General features: G+C 42.7%; 1 protein-coding gene across 10 annotated transcripts in view; it reads left to right on the top strand.

Annotated features, from left to right (window-relative positions):
* The first annotated feature begins 2,401 nt into the window (after window positions 1-2,401).
* The window catches only part of LOC134213261 (anoctamin-10), a 57,012-nt gene continuing 43,018 nt past the window's right edge, over window positions 2,402-16,395 (top strand). For 4 of the 10 annotated variants that reach the window (XM_062692135.1, XM_062692126.1, XM_062692133.1 and 1 more), the window contains exons 1-2: window positions 2,402-2,531; window positions 3,379-3,568. In XM_062692135.1, coding sequence (XP_062548119.1) covers window positions 3,553-3,568 — 16 coding nt within the window. In that variant the 5' untranslated portion in view covers window positions 2,402-2,531; window positions 3,379-3,552. Of the gene's footprint in view, window positions 2,586-2,662; window positions 2,826-3,171; window positions 3,302-3,378; window positions 3,569-16,395 lie in introns of those variants that run through there. The other 6 variants (XM_062692128.1, XM_062692129.1, XM_062692131.1 and 3 more) reach the window with 6 other exon arrangements.

Here is a 16,395-nt window from a genome sequence, read left to right as displayed (position 1 = left end):
TTGTTTTGGCCTAAATTCAAAGCTATATGGGCCTTCCTATATACATCAATAATCCATGATTAAATTCTAGCTCTCCCTGTAGCAAAATATTCAAAGGTAGCAAAATAATACATTTAAGCTAAGCATGGTATGAAGCCAAAATCTCATTGGTGCAGCCGATAGTCCGGTAACACGTTTCGTCCAGAGAGGGAGGGCGGTTCGGTTGAAGTTTGACGATCCATACAGAACTTCCAGATGCTTCATGAAGAGAACGGGGTATAACATGCTAAATTGTTGAGTTACGTAATATTTTCTATAGTGCGGTTTTCGTTCAATGAAGACTCTGGAATGTTGCTTTTAGCTATGTGAGTTCTCTTTTCGCGGCGCGGCGCTAGGGGGTGGCGGGGTGGTCACTGTAGTCAGTGTATGGAAACGTTGAGTTTCCCATACTAGTTGAAACGTCCTATGCTCAGTCAGTTTTTGTTCTAATTGGCTCTGGTTTTCGGAGGACACTCGAAGCATGAGACGGATTCGAACTTGGTCTTTTTTTACACCCTATTAATCATCTTTGTTTTAATAAATACGACACCAATAATATAACAATATATATTTTTTTATTGTATTAATACATTCAAAGTTTTGCTTTGAGTACTAAATCCACCTTCACCTTAACTCAAAAAGGAAAGAACATATGCGATCAAGGACATGCATTAGCGATCTGGAACTGGAAAAAGGAGTCTTAACTTATTCTAGCATTCAGTTACTTTCTCCTACTCAAATTAGGAAGGCTCATAAGTTCGTAGCGGTGGCAGGGCTCTCGTCGATTACGCCAGGTAAGACTTCGAAGCGCAAACCTTTCTGGATACTGGATATTGTTGAAAAAAAAAATACAAAAGATTTGGCTGCCATGGTCGTGATGTGCTCACTACACAAAGTTTACTGTACATGATACAGTTTACTGTACAGACACCTGAACCTTTGACGAGCGATATCCGAGTGTTAGGTCGTGCATAGCCAAGAATGCATATAGATCGGAGACGTGTGAACGCGATAATGTACATAAAACAAATGGTCGCCAATCCAATCAGATCGATGTTCGAATTCCACTATTGAAGAAGCTATGGTGCTAGTTACAGTAACTTATCTATATACATAAAAATGAATTTCTGTCTGTCTGAACCTTATAGACTCGGAAACTACTGAACCGATCGGCGTGCAAATTTGTATGCAGAGGTTTTTGGGGCCGGGGAAGGTTCTTAAGATGATTTGAGACTCCTTCCCATACTTTGAAATGGGGGGCTCCCATACAAATAAACCAGAAATTTCTGCATAACTCGAGAACTAATCAGAGAATAAATCTATTTTAGGCGAAACGAAGTTCGTCGGGTCTGCTAGTACTAAAAGATAACAAAATTTCAATCATTTAGTATAAGGTACTGCTACTAGCGCTATAGCTTCGTTGATAGTGAAATTCAAACAACGAACTGTTAGGCAGAGTTTTAGATAAATCTTTGCACTAGAAGTCCACCATACAACAAATCTTGAAATTCACCATCTGGAATGAGTTATTGAAAAACTACTACCTAAATGATCGAACGTAGATTACTAAATGATCGAGAACGTCCAAGCCAGAGTCTATTATATAGAGTTACGCAAAGAGGATCTTTTTACACTTATTCTGAATGATGCTCTTGTTATTCTGTTGCCAACTTTCACTTTTGTTCAACCCTTGAAGTGACACACTTCTAAAACTTTTTAATTCGATAACCTAGTCACCCACAGAGTGCAAACACGTGAGTTTCTTGTTTGCTAGTTTATAGGGGAATGTATTGATTTTTTTTGAAGCTGTTTCTAGATCAAATCTAATCCTACATATCAATTCATGCGTTTTAATTCGCCATAATAATCATTAGGCGATAACAATACTTTCGCCTCACCCACAAGCATTTGTTTACTTTGCTCGATAGGTAGACGGTTTGACAGTTCAATAGGTAGATTTGGCTTCACTCTTTGCGCAACTCTATATATAATAGACTCTGGTCCAAGCCTGCAAGCCTTTCGTAGTCGATGCTGAAGATTTCGCATCCGTTCCATCATGGTTGTTTCTTTCTCGGCATATTTGGTTGCCGCTTTATCGACACGCATTTTATACATTAGAAAAGTATATTATAATATATAGTCACATCATATTCAAATCGTGAAAATTCTCACTTCATGTTGAGTGCATGCCAACACACACCATCTTCGTTCGATCTACCGGCTTTTTGCATCACGGTATCGAACACGTATGTATAAACAAACCCAAATTCACCACATCAATGTCGTTTTCAAATGCACATTAGAGATGGAAGAGAAATTCATTGGATGCATCTCACAAAGTCTCTATTCCGAGGATTTCTTCTCATCGCGATTGGTGATTCTCATCTCAGCTGTTTTACGTCGAACAGCAGTCAGTCGGGCAGTGATTGCAGAGCAGCAGCAGTCAGTGAGCCAAATGAAATCGTTTCGTTCGCAAGCAAAGTGATATTCTGTCTGCCGCCGTGGCTGTGAGTGTAGGTAATCCATGTGTCTTACTTCCCTTTCTTCCGCACGGACGTAAATGAAGTGTGAGTCGAAGGAAAATTCTATTTCTGCTTTATATGTACATTTTCCTGAATAATAGTGGAAATTCGATTTTCATTAGGCGTTACGTCGATGCAAATCATCGAATCGTTTTACCCTGCGACGGATATCACGAGATAGAATCTTTACAATTGCTTCGAGATAAGTGGGACCAAACCATCCATCTAGTGGTTTTTGGTGACATTCTTTGCGTCGATACAGCTGACGTGTGTTGATTCATATAGGTTAGAGCTTGCGGTTTTGCTTTCGTATCATAGGAATAAAATACAGATTGTAGTAGGTAGAACGTCAATGAGTAGTTGGCAACGATTCCAATTAAATTATCTGTTGCCAACAAATAATCGATTCGAATGAAATACCTATGTCAATGTTATTAATTTATCCCGGTGAAGAAGATGCTAAATCGTCCAGGTCATAAAAACCCACGTTGGCAGTGACTGGCATCAAAACGAATACGAATCAGCTGTAATATCAACGAAAGACAGAAGCGTTTGGTTGGTCCATTTAGTGATGTGTGATGCGTGTGCACTTTAGTGCATACTTGCTTAGTGGTTGTTGTGAGTTACACATCATTCTATCTGGTATTGCGATTTCAGTAATATAAGAAATGATTTATTAAGATAAACCAGACTTGTTAATAGCTGATTCATTCAATATTACCGCGTGAGAATCTTATGTCTTGCCGGTGACGCCTCGAATTGTGTGTGTATAAAATCTAGTATTTGCGACATAGCTACGAGTAAAACGAAATCAAAACATGTTTTGTTTATTTTGCAGCATCTCATCGAAGCAAGCTGAGCGGTGAGAAAGTGAGCATAATAGTGCGAGACACGAAGTTTGAGGCCATCGATGCGGTTCACGCTCAAGGCAGCACAGCTGTGAATATCACCTGAACTGCCTAGCTTACCTGAGGCGTTGTGTATAAGGGATGATTATAAGCGACTAAATAGAATGGAAGATATTAAGGGTAAGTAGTTCAGATTATTTAGGATTTATTTTCAATTATTCTCAAGTTAGCATTTCGTCGACAAGTAGTGCTAAGAAATTATAGGCGTTCAATAACAAAAAACCACTGATAATGAAGTGAAACAGTAAATTTAATATAGAGGACTTTTGCAGGGTTTAACCTACCTTTTATTGTCACGGTCAGTCACGGCACGGTCACGAATCAGTGCTGATTCCGCCGTTAATTGAGATTTTCAAGGCAAGTCTAAGACTCAATTATATTCCATTTTCAAGGAGGCAAGTAAAAGTTATCTTTATACCAAAAGTAGGAAAGCGAGATAAGACGCATCTTTAATCATTCAGTCATAGTCTTTCATCAGTTCTGTTGAAAACTATGGAAAAGGTGTTGAGTGATTATATCAACTCAAATTACATGATTAAACATCCACTGTCTAAGTTCCAGTTTGCTTACCAGTCCGGTAAGTCAACAATTACGGCACTTCATACAGTGGTGTCTAAAATGGAAAAGGCGCTATCGGCAAAAGAAATAGCACTTTGTTCTTTCTTGGATATTGAATGAGATTTCGATAACGCTTCTTATTCGTCAATGAATCGTGCCACGAAGAAAAGAAACTTCGACACGAACATCATGGATTCACACCATGCTTGCAAAAAGAGAAATCTCTTCAGAGCTGGGAAGTTCGTCTCTTACAGTATGGGAAACAAAAGGTTGCCCTCAAGGAGGGGTCCTCTCACCACTAATGTGGTCCTTAGTTGTAGACGATCTTCTAGGAAGCTTAGAAGAAAAAGGTTTGGAGTTTGTAGGCTTTGCTGATGATATTGTCATCATAGTGAGGTGGAAATTCGACAATATCATTGCTGCAGGAATGCAATGGGCTCTGAATTTTACCCAATTGTGGTGTATTCAGGAAGGCCTTAGCATTTATCCGTCAAAAATTGTAATTGTACCATTCACTAGGAAAAAGAAACTTGATCTAAAAGCTCTAAAGCTTGGAGGACTTGAAATTCAGCTTAGTGAACAGCAGTGGCGTTTTTCTAACCTCAATCTACCTGTACACTGGACTTAAATTTAAGGAATTGGTGTGCGAAAATGCATAGATAACTAGATTATGATTAGTTTAACCGACTGTGACCATTTTATTTTCTATTTGGGCTGTCAAAATATTAAAATTTTCTTTTTTTGGATCAGTGCACAGGTAAAAAGTGAGGTTACGCGACGCCACTGGTGAACAGGTCAAATAGCTGGGAGTCATTCTGGATTCTAAACTGAACTGGAATGCTCATATTGAGTGTGCGATCGGAAAGGCAACCAGTGCCTTCTGGATACGCTCTAAAACATTTGGAAGAAAATGGAGCTTAAGACCAAAAATGGTAAAGTAGATCTATACTTCCATTATTCGTCCAAAACTGACATACACTCCCGGCCAAAAGTTTGGGTTCACCCTGGAAAAAATAGGCAAAATATTTGGCTGTATTTTCGCTGTCTTACATCCGATCTTGGGTATTGTTAGCTTAATACAAAGAATGTGAGTAGAACTGAGGGGCAGCAGGGACTATGTCCAAGGGCTTGACGATCTCTCCCCAGGCTATCTGCGAGTTGTGGCGCCTGCCTAGGATGTGGTGGGGATTGACAGTGGGCCCTGTTAAACCTCTATATGCATGTATCCGCAAGTAGGCTCCGCCAAAGCGACCGTGTGCCGCTCAAAGCGCACAAGCCCAAGTCCTGGTGTTAGGTAGGACGCTAAACAGCCCTGACACGACGGCACTCCGGCGAGACAGGAGGTTTGCGCAGGCCCAATAAGCCGCCTGGAAAACCAATAATTATGAACAATATAAGAGATAATGCGACTCGATATAATCGGCAAAGACCTAGGCGACGAATAAAGGATCACGATTGGAAGCTTGGAACATGGAACTGCAAGTCGCTAGGTTTCGCAGGTTGCGACAGGATGATCTACGATGAATTACATCCCCGCAACTTCGACGTCGTGGCGCTGCAGGAGATTTGCTGGACAGGACAGAAAGTGTGGAAAAGCGGGCATCGGGCGGCTACCTTCTACCAAAGCTGTGGCACCACCAACGAGCTGGGAACCGGCTTCATAGTGCTGGGAAAGATGCGGCAACGCGTGATTGGATGTCAACGCAAGGATGTGCAAGCTGAGGATAAAAGGCCGTTTCTTCAACTATAGCATCATCAACGTGCACTGCCCACACGAAGGGAGATCCGACGACGAGAAAGAAACGTTCTACGCACAGCTGGAGCAGACATATGATGGATGCTCACTGCGGGACGTCAAAATCGTCATCGGTGACATGAACGCGAAGGTAGGAAGGAAGGAAATGTATAGACCGGTCATCGGACCGGATAGTCTTCACACCGTATCGAATGACAACGGTCAACGATGCATAAACTTCGCTGCCTCCCGCGGAATGGTAGTCCGCACCTTCTTTCCCCGCAAAAATATCCACAAGGCCACATGGAGATCACCTAACCAAGAAACGGAAAACCAAATCGACCACGTTCTAATCGACGGTAAATTCTTCTCCGACATCACGAACGTCCGCACTCACCGCAGTGCGAATATTGAATCCGACCACTACCTCGTTGCAGTATGCCTGCGCTCTCGACTCTCGACGGTGTACAACACGCGAAGAAGTCGGACGCCGCGGCTTAATATTGGGCGGCTACAAGACGGTAGACTAGCCCAAGAATACGCGCAGCAGCTGGAAGTGGCACTCCCAACGGAAGAGCAGCTAGGCGCAGCGTCTCTTGAAGATGGGTGGAGAGATATTCGATCCGCCATTGGTAGCACGGCAACCGCTGCGCTTGACACGGTGCCCCCGGATCAGAGAAACGACTGGTATGACGACGAATGTGAGCAGTTAGTAGAGGAGAAGAATGCAGCATGGGCGAGATTGCTGCAACACCGCACGAGGGCGAACGAGGCACGATATAAACAGGCGCGGAACAGACAAAACTCGATTTTCCGGAGGAAAAAGCGTCAGCAGGAAGATCGAGACCGTGAAGAGACGGAGCAACTGTACCGCACTAATAACACACGAAAGTTGTATGAGAAGTTGAACCGTTCACGTGAGGGCCACGTGCCACAGCCTGATATGTGTAAGGACATAAACAGGAACCTTCTTACGAACGAGCGTGAGGTGATCGAAAGGTGGCGGCAGCACTACGAAGAGCACCTGAATGGCGATGTGGCAGACGAAGATGGCGGTATGGTGATGGACCTGGGGGAACGCGCGCAGGACATAATTGTACCGGCTCCGGATCTCCAGGAAATTCAGGAGGAGATTGGCCGGCTGAAGAACAACAAAGCCCCTGGGGTTGACCAACTACCAGGAGAGCTATTTAAACACGGTGGTGAGGCACTGGCTAGAGCGCTGCACTGGGTCATTACCAAGATTTGGGAGGAGGAAGTTTTGCCGCAGGAGTGGATGGAAGGTGTCGTGTGTCCCATCTACAAAAAGGGCGATAAGCTGAATTGTAGCAACTACCGCGCAATTGCTGAACGCCGCCCACAAGGTACTCTCCCAAATTGTATGCCGTCGACTAGCACCAATTGCAAGGGAGTTTGTGGGGCAGTACCAGGCGGGTTTTCGCCATTCGCCAAGTACTGCAGAAATGCCGCGAATACAACGTGCCCACACATCATCTATTCATCGACTTCAAAGCCGCATATGATACAATCGATCGGGACCAGCTATGGCAGCTAATGCACGAAAACGGATTTCCGGATAAACTGACATGGTTGATCAAAGCGACGATGGATCGGGTGATGTGCGTAGTTCGAGTTTCAGGGGCATTCTCGAGTCCCTTTGAAACCCGCAGAGGGTTACGGCAAGGTGATAGTCTTTCGTGTCTGCTATTCAACATCGCTTTGGAAGGGGTAATACGAAGAGCAAGGATTAACACGAGTGGTACAATTTCCAATAAGTCCATCCAGCTATTTGGCTTCGCCGACGACATAGATATTATGGCACGTAACTTTGAGAAGATGGAAGAAGCCTACATCAGACTGAAGAGGGAAGCCAAGCGGATCGGACTAGTCATCAACACGTCGAAGACGAAGTACATGATAGGAAGAGGTTCAAGAGAAGACAATGTGAGCCACCCACCGCGAGTTGGCATCGGTGGTGACGAAATCGAGGTGGTAGAAGAATTTGTGTACTTGGGCTCACTGGTGACTGCCGAAAATGATACCAGCAGAGAAATTCGGATACGTATAATGGCTGGAAATCGTACATTCTTTGGACTCCGCAAGACGCTCCGATCGAATAGAGTTCGCCGCCGTACCAAACTGACAATCTACAAAACGCTCATTAGACCGGTAGTCCTCTACGGACACGAGACCTGGACGATGCTCGTGGAGGACCAACGCGCACTCGGAGTTTTCGAAAGGAAAGTGCTGCGTACCATCTATGGTGGAGTGCAGATGGCGGACGGTACGTGGAGGAGGCGAATGAACCACGAGTTGCATCAGCTGTTGGGAGAACCATCCATCGTTCACACCGCGAAAATCGGACGACTGCGGTGGGCCGGGCACGTAGCCAGAATGTCGGACAATAACCCGGTGAAAATGGTTCTCGACAACGATCCGACGGGCACAAGAAGGCGAGGTGCGCAGCGGGCAAGGTGGATCGATCAGGTGGAAGATGACTTGCGGACCCTCCGTAGACTACGTGGCCTGCGACGTGTAGCCATGGACCGAGCCGAATGGAGAAGACTCTTATATACCGTACAGGCCACTTCGGCCTTAGTCTGAATAAATAATAAATAAAGTGAGTAGAACTTGCATCGTAGGTATTTAAAACTAAAATTTTTCAATTTTTATGTGCTAAAATATTACCTTATGTTATAAAAATATGTTGATTTATCTCAAAATTGAGCCCACGAAATTCCGAAATAAAAAGTGAAATGGAACCCAAATCTTTGAGAAGCACTGATGATTTTTTGGCGGAAATTTTTTTTTTATCTTTTAAACTTTTTGAGCTCGGCAAAATCGGGCAACGCTGTAGCTCAGTAAATTTTAAAACTGAATCTCGGCAGAAAATTTCGTTTATTACTGATTTCCAGCAAAGTATTTACCGTATCTCAGCAACCGAAACGTCACTTTTACTGAGATTTCGGCAAAAATCATGTTTGCAGAAACTCGGCGGTGCCCAACTCGGGAAAATAAACAAAAAATGCTGAGATCTCGGCAAAAAAATTAAGTTTGGTCGGCTAAAATTGAATTAAATCGCATATCAGGACAGTGAACCCAAACTTATGACCGGTTCTTCATATAGTGGGTGAACCCAAACTTTTGGCCGATGCATACCATGTACTTGAGTAAACATTTCGATTTTTAAAAATAAAACAAAATTTTTCCGCCGAAAAATCTTCAATGCCCCTCAAAGATGATTAAAATTGGGTTCTATTTCACTTTTTATTTCAAAATTTTGTGTGTGTGTTTTGAGAAAAATCAACATATTTATGCAACATAAATATAAGAAAAATGAGTATCTTGATGTATTATTTTGGTTAATAAAATTTTAAATTTGTTAGTTTAAAATACTCACGATGAAAGATCTACTCATATTCTTTGTATCGAGATAACAAAATCGGATGTAAAACGGCGAAAATACGACCAAAAACTTTTGCCTATATTTTTCGAAGGTGAACCCAAACTTTTGGCCGGGAGTGTCCGATGACCAAAAACAAAAGGCTACTGCATAGAAGAAGCTGACAAAACTGTAAAGGTTAGTGTCCATTGATATAACGAGAGTGATGCGTAGTACCCCTTCAAAATCGTTAGATGCAGTGGCGTAGCCGGAAAATTGGTTTGGGGGGGGGGGGGGGAGTAGGTGTACGAATTCGTGCAGGTAGAAGCAAGTCAGGCGATTAGTGGGCTACAAAATTTTCAATATGGGCCAGTGATGAATATGAATGGATATGCAAATGCGCAGATCGGAAGAGAAAGTTTCTTTCGCCCTGTCATTCATTGGTACAGAAAGCCTTCATGCCGCTACCAGCGATAATGGTCTGCGACTTGTAACCGTTGCTGCTGTTAGAGGGATGGCAATAAGCAGTACTTACTTCGCACGTAAGAATATCCGCAAACACACCTGGCAACATCCGAATGGAGACACTTGCTCACAGGTAGACCACGTGATGGTCGACGGAAGACATTTCTTGGATGTTATAGATGTCTTTCAGAGGTCCAAACATCGACTCGGATCACTATCTTGTACAAATTCAATTGCCGAACAGCGACGTCAACAGATTGTGGGAAAATATCCACGAAGCTGTGACTACAAAAGCGCAGGAAGTGTTAGGCACTGTACAGCGACGTCAACGAAATGGTTGGTTTGATGAGGAGTGCCAGCGAGTGACGGACGAGAAAAATGTTGCTAGGAGTCGAATGCTAGTGGCTCGTACCCATTCCTACAGAGAGCTGTACAGTGTAACAAGGGCAGAAGAGAATTGTATCCATCGCAAAAAATAGGCAACACGAAAAGAGTGTGATAGCTGATGCGCAGGAGAACATGGATAGAAACGATATGCAGAGATTAAACGCAACTGTCAATGGCACACGGCATAAGACTGTGCCAGTGCCCGCCATGTGCAATGACCGCGAGGGGAATTTGCTGACAGACAAGACTATGGTGGCAGCCAGATGGAAGGAGCTTTTCGAAGATTTGTTGAACGGTGAAAATGAAGGTATATTAAGGAGCAGGATGGACATAATCGGCGACGGTCGAGCTGTAGAACTACCAAAGCTGGACGAGGTGAAGAAGGCTCTAACCAAGCTGTAAAACAGTACTGCATCCATCAATCCACATTATCCAGAAAATATTGGGGGATGAAGAACTGCCTACCGGCTGGTTGGATGGCCTCATAAGCCCAACCTATAAGAAAGGGCACAGACTAGAGTGTGCCAATTACAGGAAGATCACCTTTCTGAACTCGGCGTACAATATCCTGTCGCGTATCCTGTTTAACAGACTGATACCGCTGGAGGCGAATATCAGGCAGGTTTTCGTGAGGGCCGATCAACGTCGGATCAACGTTTAGTCTGCGGATGATCCTTGTTAAATTCCGGGAGTACAACTTGCAGACTCACCATCTGTTCATTGATTTCAAAGCAGCGTACGAAAGAAATGAAAAGAAATGAGCTGGGGCGGATAATGTCCGAACATGGTTTTCCGGCAAAACTGATTAGACTGATACGTGCAACGCTGGATGGCTCGGAATCAAGTGTCCTGATTTCAGACGAAGTGTCAATCTCGTTTTTGACCTTAGATCTTATTGTTCAACATTGCACTCGAGGGCGCTATTAGGAGATCTGCTGCCGTAATCTGAGAAAGTGACGTAAACGTCAATTTACAACATGCACTCTGTTAGAGAGCTCGATGAGTATTACTCGTTAACACCATTTTTGGCGTTAACGAGCGTATACGACACTTTCTCAGATTACGGCAGTCTGGCGTGCAGAAGAACGGCACTATCATCACACGGTCGCATATGCTCCTGGGCTTTGCGGACGACATCGACCTCATTGTAAATGGCCACGAACACGCTGGCTGCACGGGGTGGAATTGGTCCTGGGGACCTGAGAAACTGGTGAAACATCGCCCAAGTCCGACGATTATGGAAGAGTGCATTAATAACGATGTGGCAGACAACGAAGGTGGTATGGTGACGAACCTGGGAGCAAGCGCTCAGGACATGCGTTTTCCGGCTTCGAATCTCCAGCAAATCCAGGAAGCGATCGATCATCTGAAAACAATTGAGGGTTGATTAATTACCAGAAGAGTTACTTAAACACGATGGCTAGAACACTACACTGGGTAATTATCCAGATTTGGAAGAAGGAGGTTATGCCTCAGGAGTGGATGGAAAGTGTGGTTTGTGTCCTTTACAAAAAGGATTAGCTAAATTACAGCAACTACCGCCCTAATAAAAAAGTCGAATAGAATTACAATAGAAATTATTGTAACAATACGATAAATTTAATTGTAATTATAATAAACTTTTTTGTTGTTCACAATAGAAAAACAATGAAGAATATTGTTTTCCACCATAAATCCTATTGTAAATGGCAGCTTTACAATCGAAAATAGGGGTTGTTAGTTATCGTAACAATAAAAAAATCGATTTTTTTTCTATTAAATTCTTGCCATTACAATGTAATTTTAAATTTAATATAATAAGAGATTTTAATGTAATTCTATTGTATTTTCTATTCGGGCGCGCATTCACATTCACGAGTTTGTATCGAGGTGGTTGAAGAATTCGTGTACTTGGGCTCACTGGCTATCGCTAAAAATATTACCAGCAGAGAAATTCGGAGATGCATGTTGTCTGGAAACCGTACGTACCGTGTATTTCGCAAGTCGCTCCGATCGAATAGAGTTCGCCGCCGTACCAAACTGATTATCTGCAAAACGCTCATAAGACCTGTAGTCCTCGTGAAGGAATTTGGAGTTTTCGAAAGGAAGGTGCTGAACGAAATTGTGAGGCGCACTTTTGGGTAGCGTTTATCGATTTTGTCGCAAGAGGTCGCATTCGATAGGGAATCCTATTTACCAATCTTTCATATCAATTGATCAATCGTGTTCATGTTTAGATAATAATGGGCGCTATGCATTAAAAAGTCGATTTTTTTGTTCAACAATTTCCATTGCATTCAAGTGCTTTTATTCGAAATCTTTCATTAAATTATCTATTGAAGCCATAAAACACCAACAGTTGGATAATCTCTGAACACGCAACTTTCTTTACGGCGAACTGTAACGCACTGTTTCCTTGTCCATCGATATCATCCTCTAAAACCAATCTACGCCGTTTGGCGAAATCCAGTAAAACGTGCAACGACTCAACGGCATCCTGCTCAATGGCGTACTTCAACACTGTACATTGTTCCTTATTCCGATGATTTGCATCCGCTCCTTTGTTCAACAACAACCGGACAATGTATTCATGATTGATCTTCATGGCCAATTCCAGCACGGTACTTTGTTTCACAATGTCACAGAAGTCTCGGACCATCCGAGGACTGTGTCGAATTAGCAACTCAACTAGTCGAATGTTCCGGTTGAGAATGGCATACCCAAGGACAGCTGCTGCGCCGGTTTTATCCGCTAGTGTCGGATCAGCTCCGTTTTCCAGCATGAACTGGACAACATTGTAGTTGTTCGTTGTGACGGCTGCTTGAAATGGACTGTAACCGTCGAAATCCTTGACGTTGAACACGTGCTCTTCGGGAAGGCAGGGCGACTTGCAGTATTCATACATTAGCCAAATGAGATCTAGTGGAAATGGTCTTATTAAGGCAGTGCGGAAAGGTGTTCTGCCTCTTTGGTCACAGAATAAAGGATTAGCACCCAAACGAAGGAGGGTTTCCAGTGTTCGAGGGGAGGTATCCGAAGGCACATAGTGCAAAATACTGGCCTTATTTGGACCGTTGAAGAGATATGATAGGTTGAGTTTGTTATTTGGAGATTGTTGTACAATACAGCTACTGAAATCGATCTGGACATAGAAGAATTGTTCCGATCTGTTGATCACACTTATGGAAGCAGTAGCTGCTTTTAAATGGCGGAACTTTCGCATGTAACTTCTAAGTCCAATGCCAATTATGTCCGCAGTGTGGCCTGAATATTGTGTAATGATTGTGGTACTCTCAATCACTGCGTTGAACAATGTTGATGAAGAATGGAGGATAAATTCTACTTCAGCAACAATGGTTTCATATGGGGAGAGAATCTCCAATGCAACTGGTAATTTGGTAACAAATAGGTGTTGAGGCAGTGATTGGATTAAGTTGATAAAAGTGTCGCACTTTTTAGCCGTTTTATGAAGCTGATGTTCAGATACCATGACATAATTATCTGGCAACACTGGACAAAACAAGTCTGAAACATCTTCAAAATGGAATTCATCTGCAAAGCTCGCATCGTTGATCCTCAAAAGCTTAACTAGTTTGTCAATCCATTTTTCAGCCATATTCTCTCTCGATATGATGAAGGTGAATCGCGTTGGAGTCCAATTAAAATTCTACATAGCGCTTTGAAGGGCACATAACTCGAAAAGTAAACGACAGACATAAACGGAAAGTAGTTTTTCACCTTTGCTCACTTGCAGCATACACGAAAAAATGGTTTCCAGATGTGCTAACCGCCTAAATATTCACATTTGTGCGAGCAAAAACGCGAGGTGAGGGATAGCACGGCCATTGTGGCTGCCATTTTTGGGCGCCGCCGTAACTCACCTGAAAGATATGAAACCTGAATCAATGGAAATTATCATCAAACTTCTCAGGCCCTGTAATATTCTCGTCCAAAATTTCAGACCTCTCGAACCTGAGCCATCTTGTTCCAATTGAAATATTTTCTGTTCTACATATTTCAGCACTTCTGGATCTTTATTCATAGCAGCAGTTGTTAATACTCTTCTGATCTTCCACGTTTTTACTCCTGCCCTATCAAGATGTTCAATAAGTCGTTTGGATCCAAAACGAACAATACAGCTAAAGAGTTTCTCCTTGAGATGAGAAGGAATCGGATTTTTAAGTATTCGTTGTGAAATTCTAAAATTACCTTCGGTAATTATCTTGAGCACGTTAACACCATCATCCAACCATTCGTTTGCATCATACTCGAGCAATAGGTCAACAATTTTCCAGTGATGTCGCATAATAGCTAAGGTTAGGTAACCTGACATCTTAAAGAAGTTAATCTTCCAGCCAATGTTGAGCAGGATGCGTACCATCTCCGTTCGTCCACGCCAGCAACAATTTTCCATCGCCTTCCGTAAGACAGATTTGTTGATTACAGATTTTTTCGTTCCATACAAATCCTCAATCAAATGATTGAATAGCCGTAGATCATTCCGATTGATGGCGATCCCTAACTCGCAGTCCGATTCAGAATACTGCTCGCTGATAATACCATCTAGGTGATTGTCGAAGAAATCTTTTTTCTCGTTGCTGTGACCGGTCATCAGAAGGACCGTTTTCAGGTTAGATCCTGTGTGGCGATCGATCAATGCTTTCAACAGTTCGAAGTTGTTCGCACTTACGAGATGCGGCAGAAGAAATCCAATGCAGGGGGTTGTCAGTTTGGGATGAAGAGTTTTAAATTGAGCAACAGGGTCTTGGATGAGCAAGGTTCTGTCAAACTGCAGCAGGTTTAGTTTAACAGGGAAGTTATGTTCACGATTTGATAATACTTCTCTGATATTGGGGAATTTGAAGCTTAACAACTGAGCTATGGCTTTTCTACCTTCTTGATCGAATTGCTCATGACATATTATGTAAGGCAATGTACAGTACTTTGGTTGCAGAAGATGTCCCAGAGATGTATAATACTCAGCACCAAGCTCAGCTCCTCGTTCTAGATATTTTCTTGCTGCAGTGACATCGCAACATTTGATACTGTCCAGTAGGTTTTTCTGCAGTTCTAACCAGTAAAAACCATCTAGCTCCAACGTTGTCAGCCCATCAAGTTTGAATTTCTGGGGAGGCTTAAAAATGTTCAGTTCGGCCGTATCGAAAGCTAGAACAAATGCGTTTAGGAGTGTTTTGCACGCGTCGGAAGCAATCAGGATATTGTAAGACAGCGAATCGTGAGCCAGATAATTTCGGTAGGATTTTCCCCAAATCATAGGCACAGATTTGGTCATAATACTGAAGTTATCTCCAAGGTATCCACTTGAGTAAAGCATTTCCATGGCTTGCAACTGCCAATACTCGATAGCTAGACGCTCCTTCAAAGAAATGCTCTCATGATTTTCGATTAGCAAATCAATTGAATCGCAATTCCTTCGCCGGAAGATTTCCTGGAGTTGGAATATGGTTGTTTGAAACACTGTGATCAACTCTTGCTCATCTTGACGACGTAAAGCTTTCATTTTGAGTTTGAAGTTTTGGTTTCTGTATTTGAAGTTTTTTGAGTTCTTTGGCCCTGTTATAACAGGCTTCAGTATATTGATGATCGCATGTGCCTTTGAAGCCAAAGCGAATATATTCTGATAGTATCCGTTGCGAGATTTGGATAAAGCGTTATGTAAATTTTCTTCAACCGCAAATCGGGTTGAACTGTTCACGTTCAAATTCGAGATGAAATGGCTGAGTATTTCCTTGGTTCTTTCTCGGTAAGGCCATTGCCACTGTGCCGTGTAGTCATGGTCGAACTCCAAGTAATCGTGCATGTAGGTCTGTATTAGAGATGCTCTGCACTCCGCATTGTCGACAGATCGCGTGGTAAAAATTTTCCAATCGCCAAACAAAGTTTCAAAGTAATCGCGACTCGTATAGTCCGTAAGCTTAGAATTAAGTAGAAGATGTATAGCCATAATAGACGCATTGGCAAAGGCCATTATTTCAACGGCGTTTATCGGATGAGTGTGATAAGAATTGCGTAACTGTTCAATGACCATAACTTTATGATTATAGGTTTTCCATAGGTTTTTATACTCTTCTAGTTGTTTCAAAGTTAGATCATCTGCGTTAGTTTCATTTAGGTGGATTGCTATAGTGTCTAAATATTCTTCAATCCTTCGGAACATGTTTTCCTGCAGTGCTCTGATCGAATTACTTCCTGCGTACCTTATGAAAGCGCGAAGATCATCGATTGTTCTGCATCGTCTCATCAGGCCGTACATGTGACGAGTGCAATCATTGGTAAGGTAGATGCACACGGCGTAAAACGCAACAGCTGTGATATAGTTGCAGTCACTCAAATGCTTGTAGTAAAAAACTCGATCACAATCGCGCACAAATAGATATGACAGAGGTACTCCATGGCTCGACATATTCCTATACTCGCAAT

This window comes from Armigeres subalbatus, chromosome 2 (assembly GCF_024139115.2).
Source record: "Armigeres subalbatus isolate Guangzhou_Male chromosome 2, GZ_Asu_2, whole genome shotgun sequence".
NCBI classification, from domain to species: domain Eukaryota; kingdom Metazoa; phylum Arthropoda; class Insecta; order Diptera; family Culicidae; genus Armigeres; species Armigeres subalbatus.
This window is presented reverse-complemented; position numbering and strand designations above follow the sequence as displayed.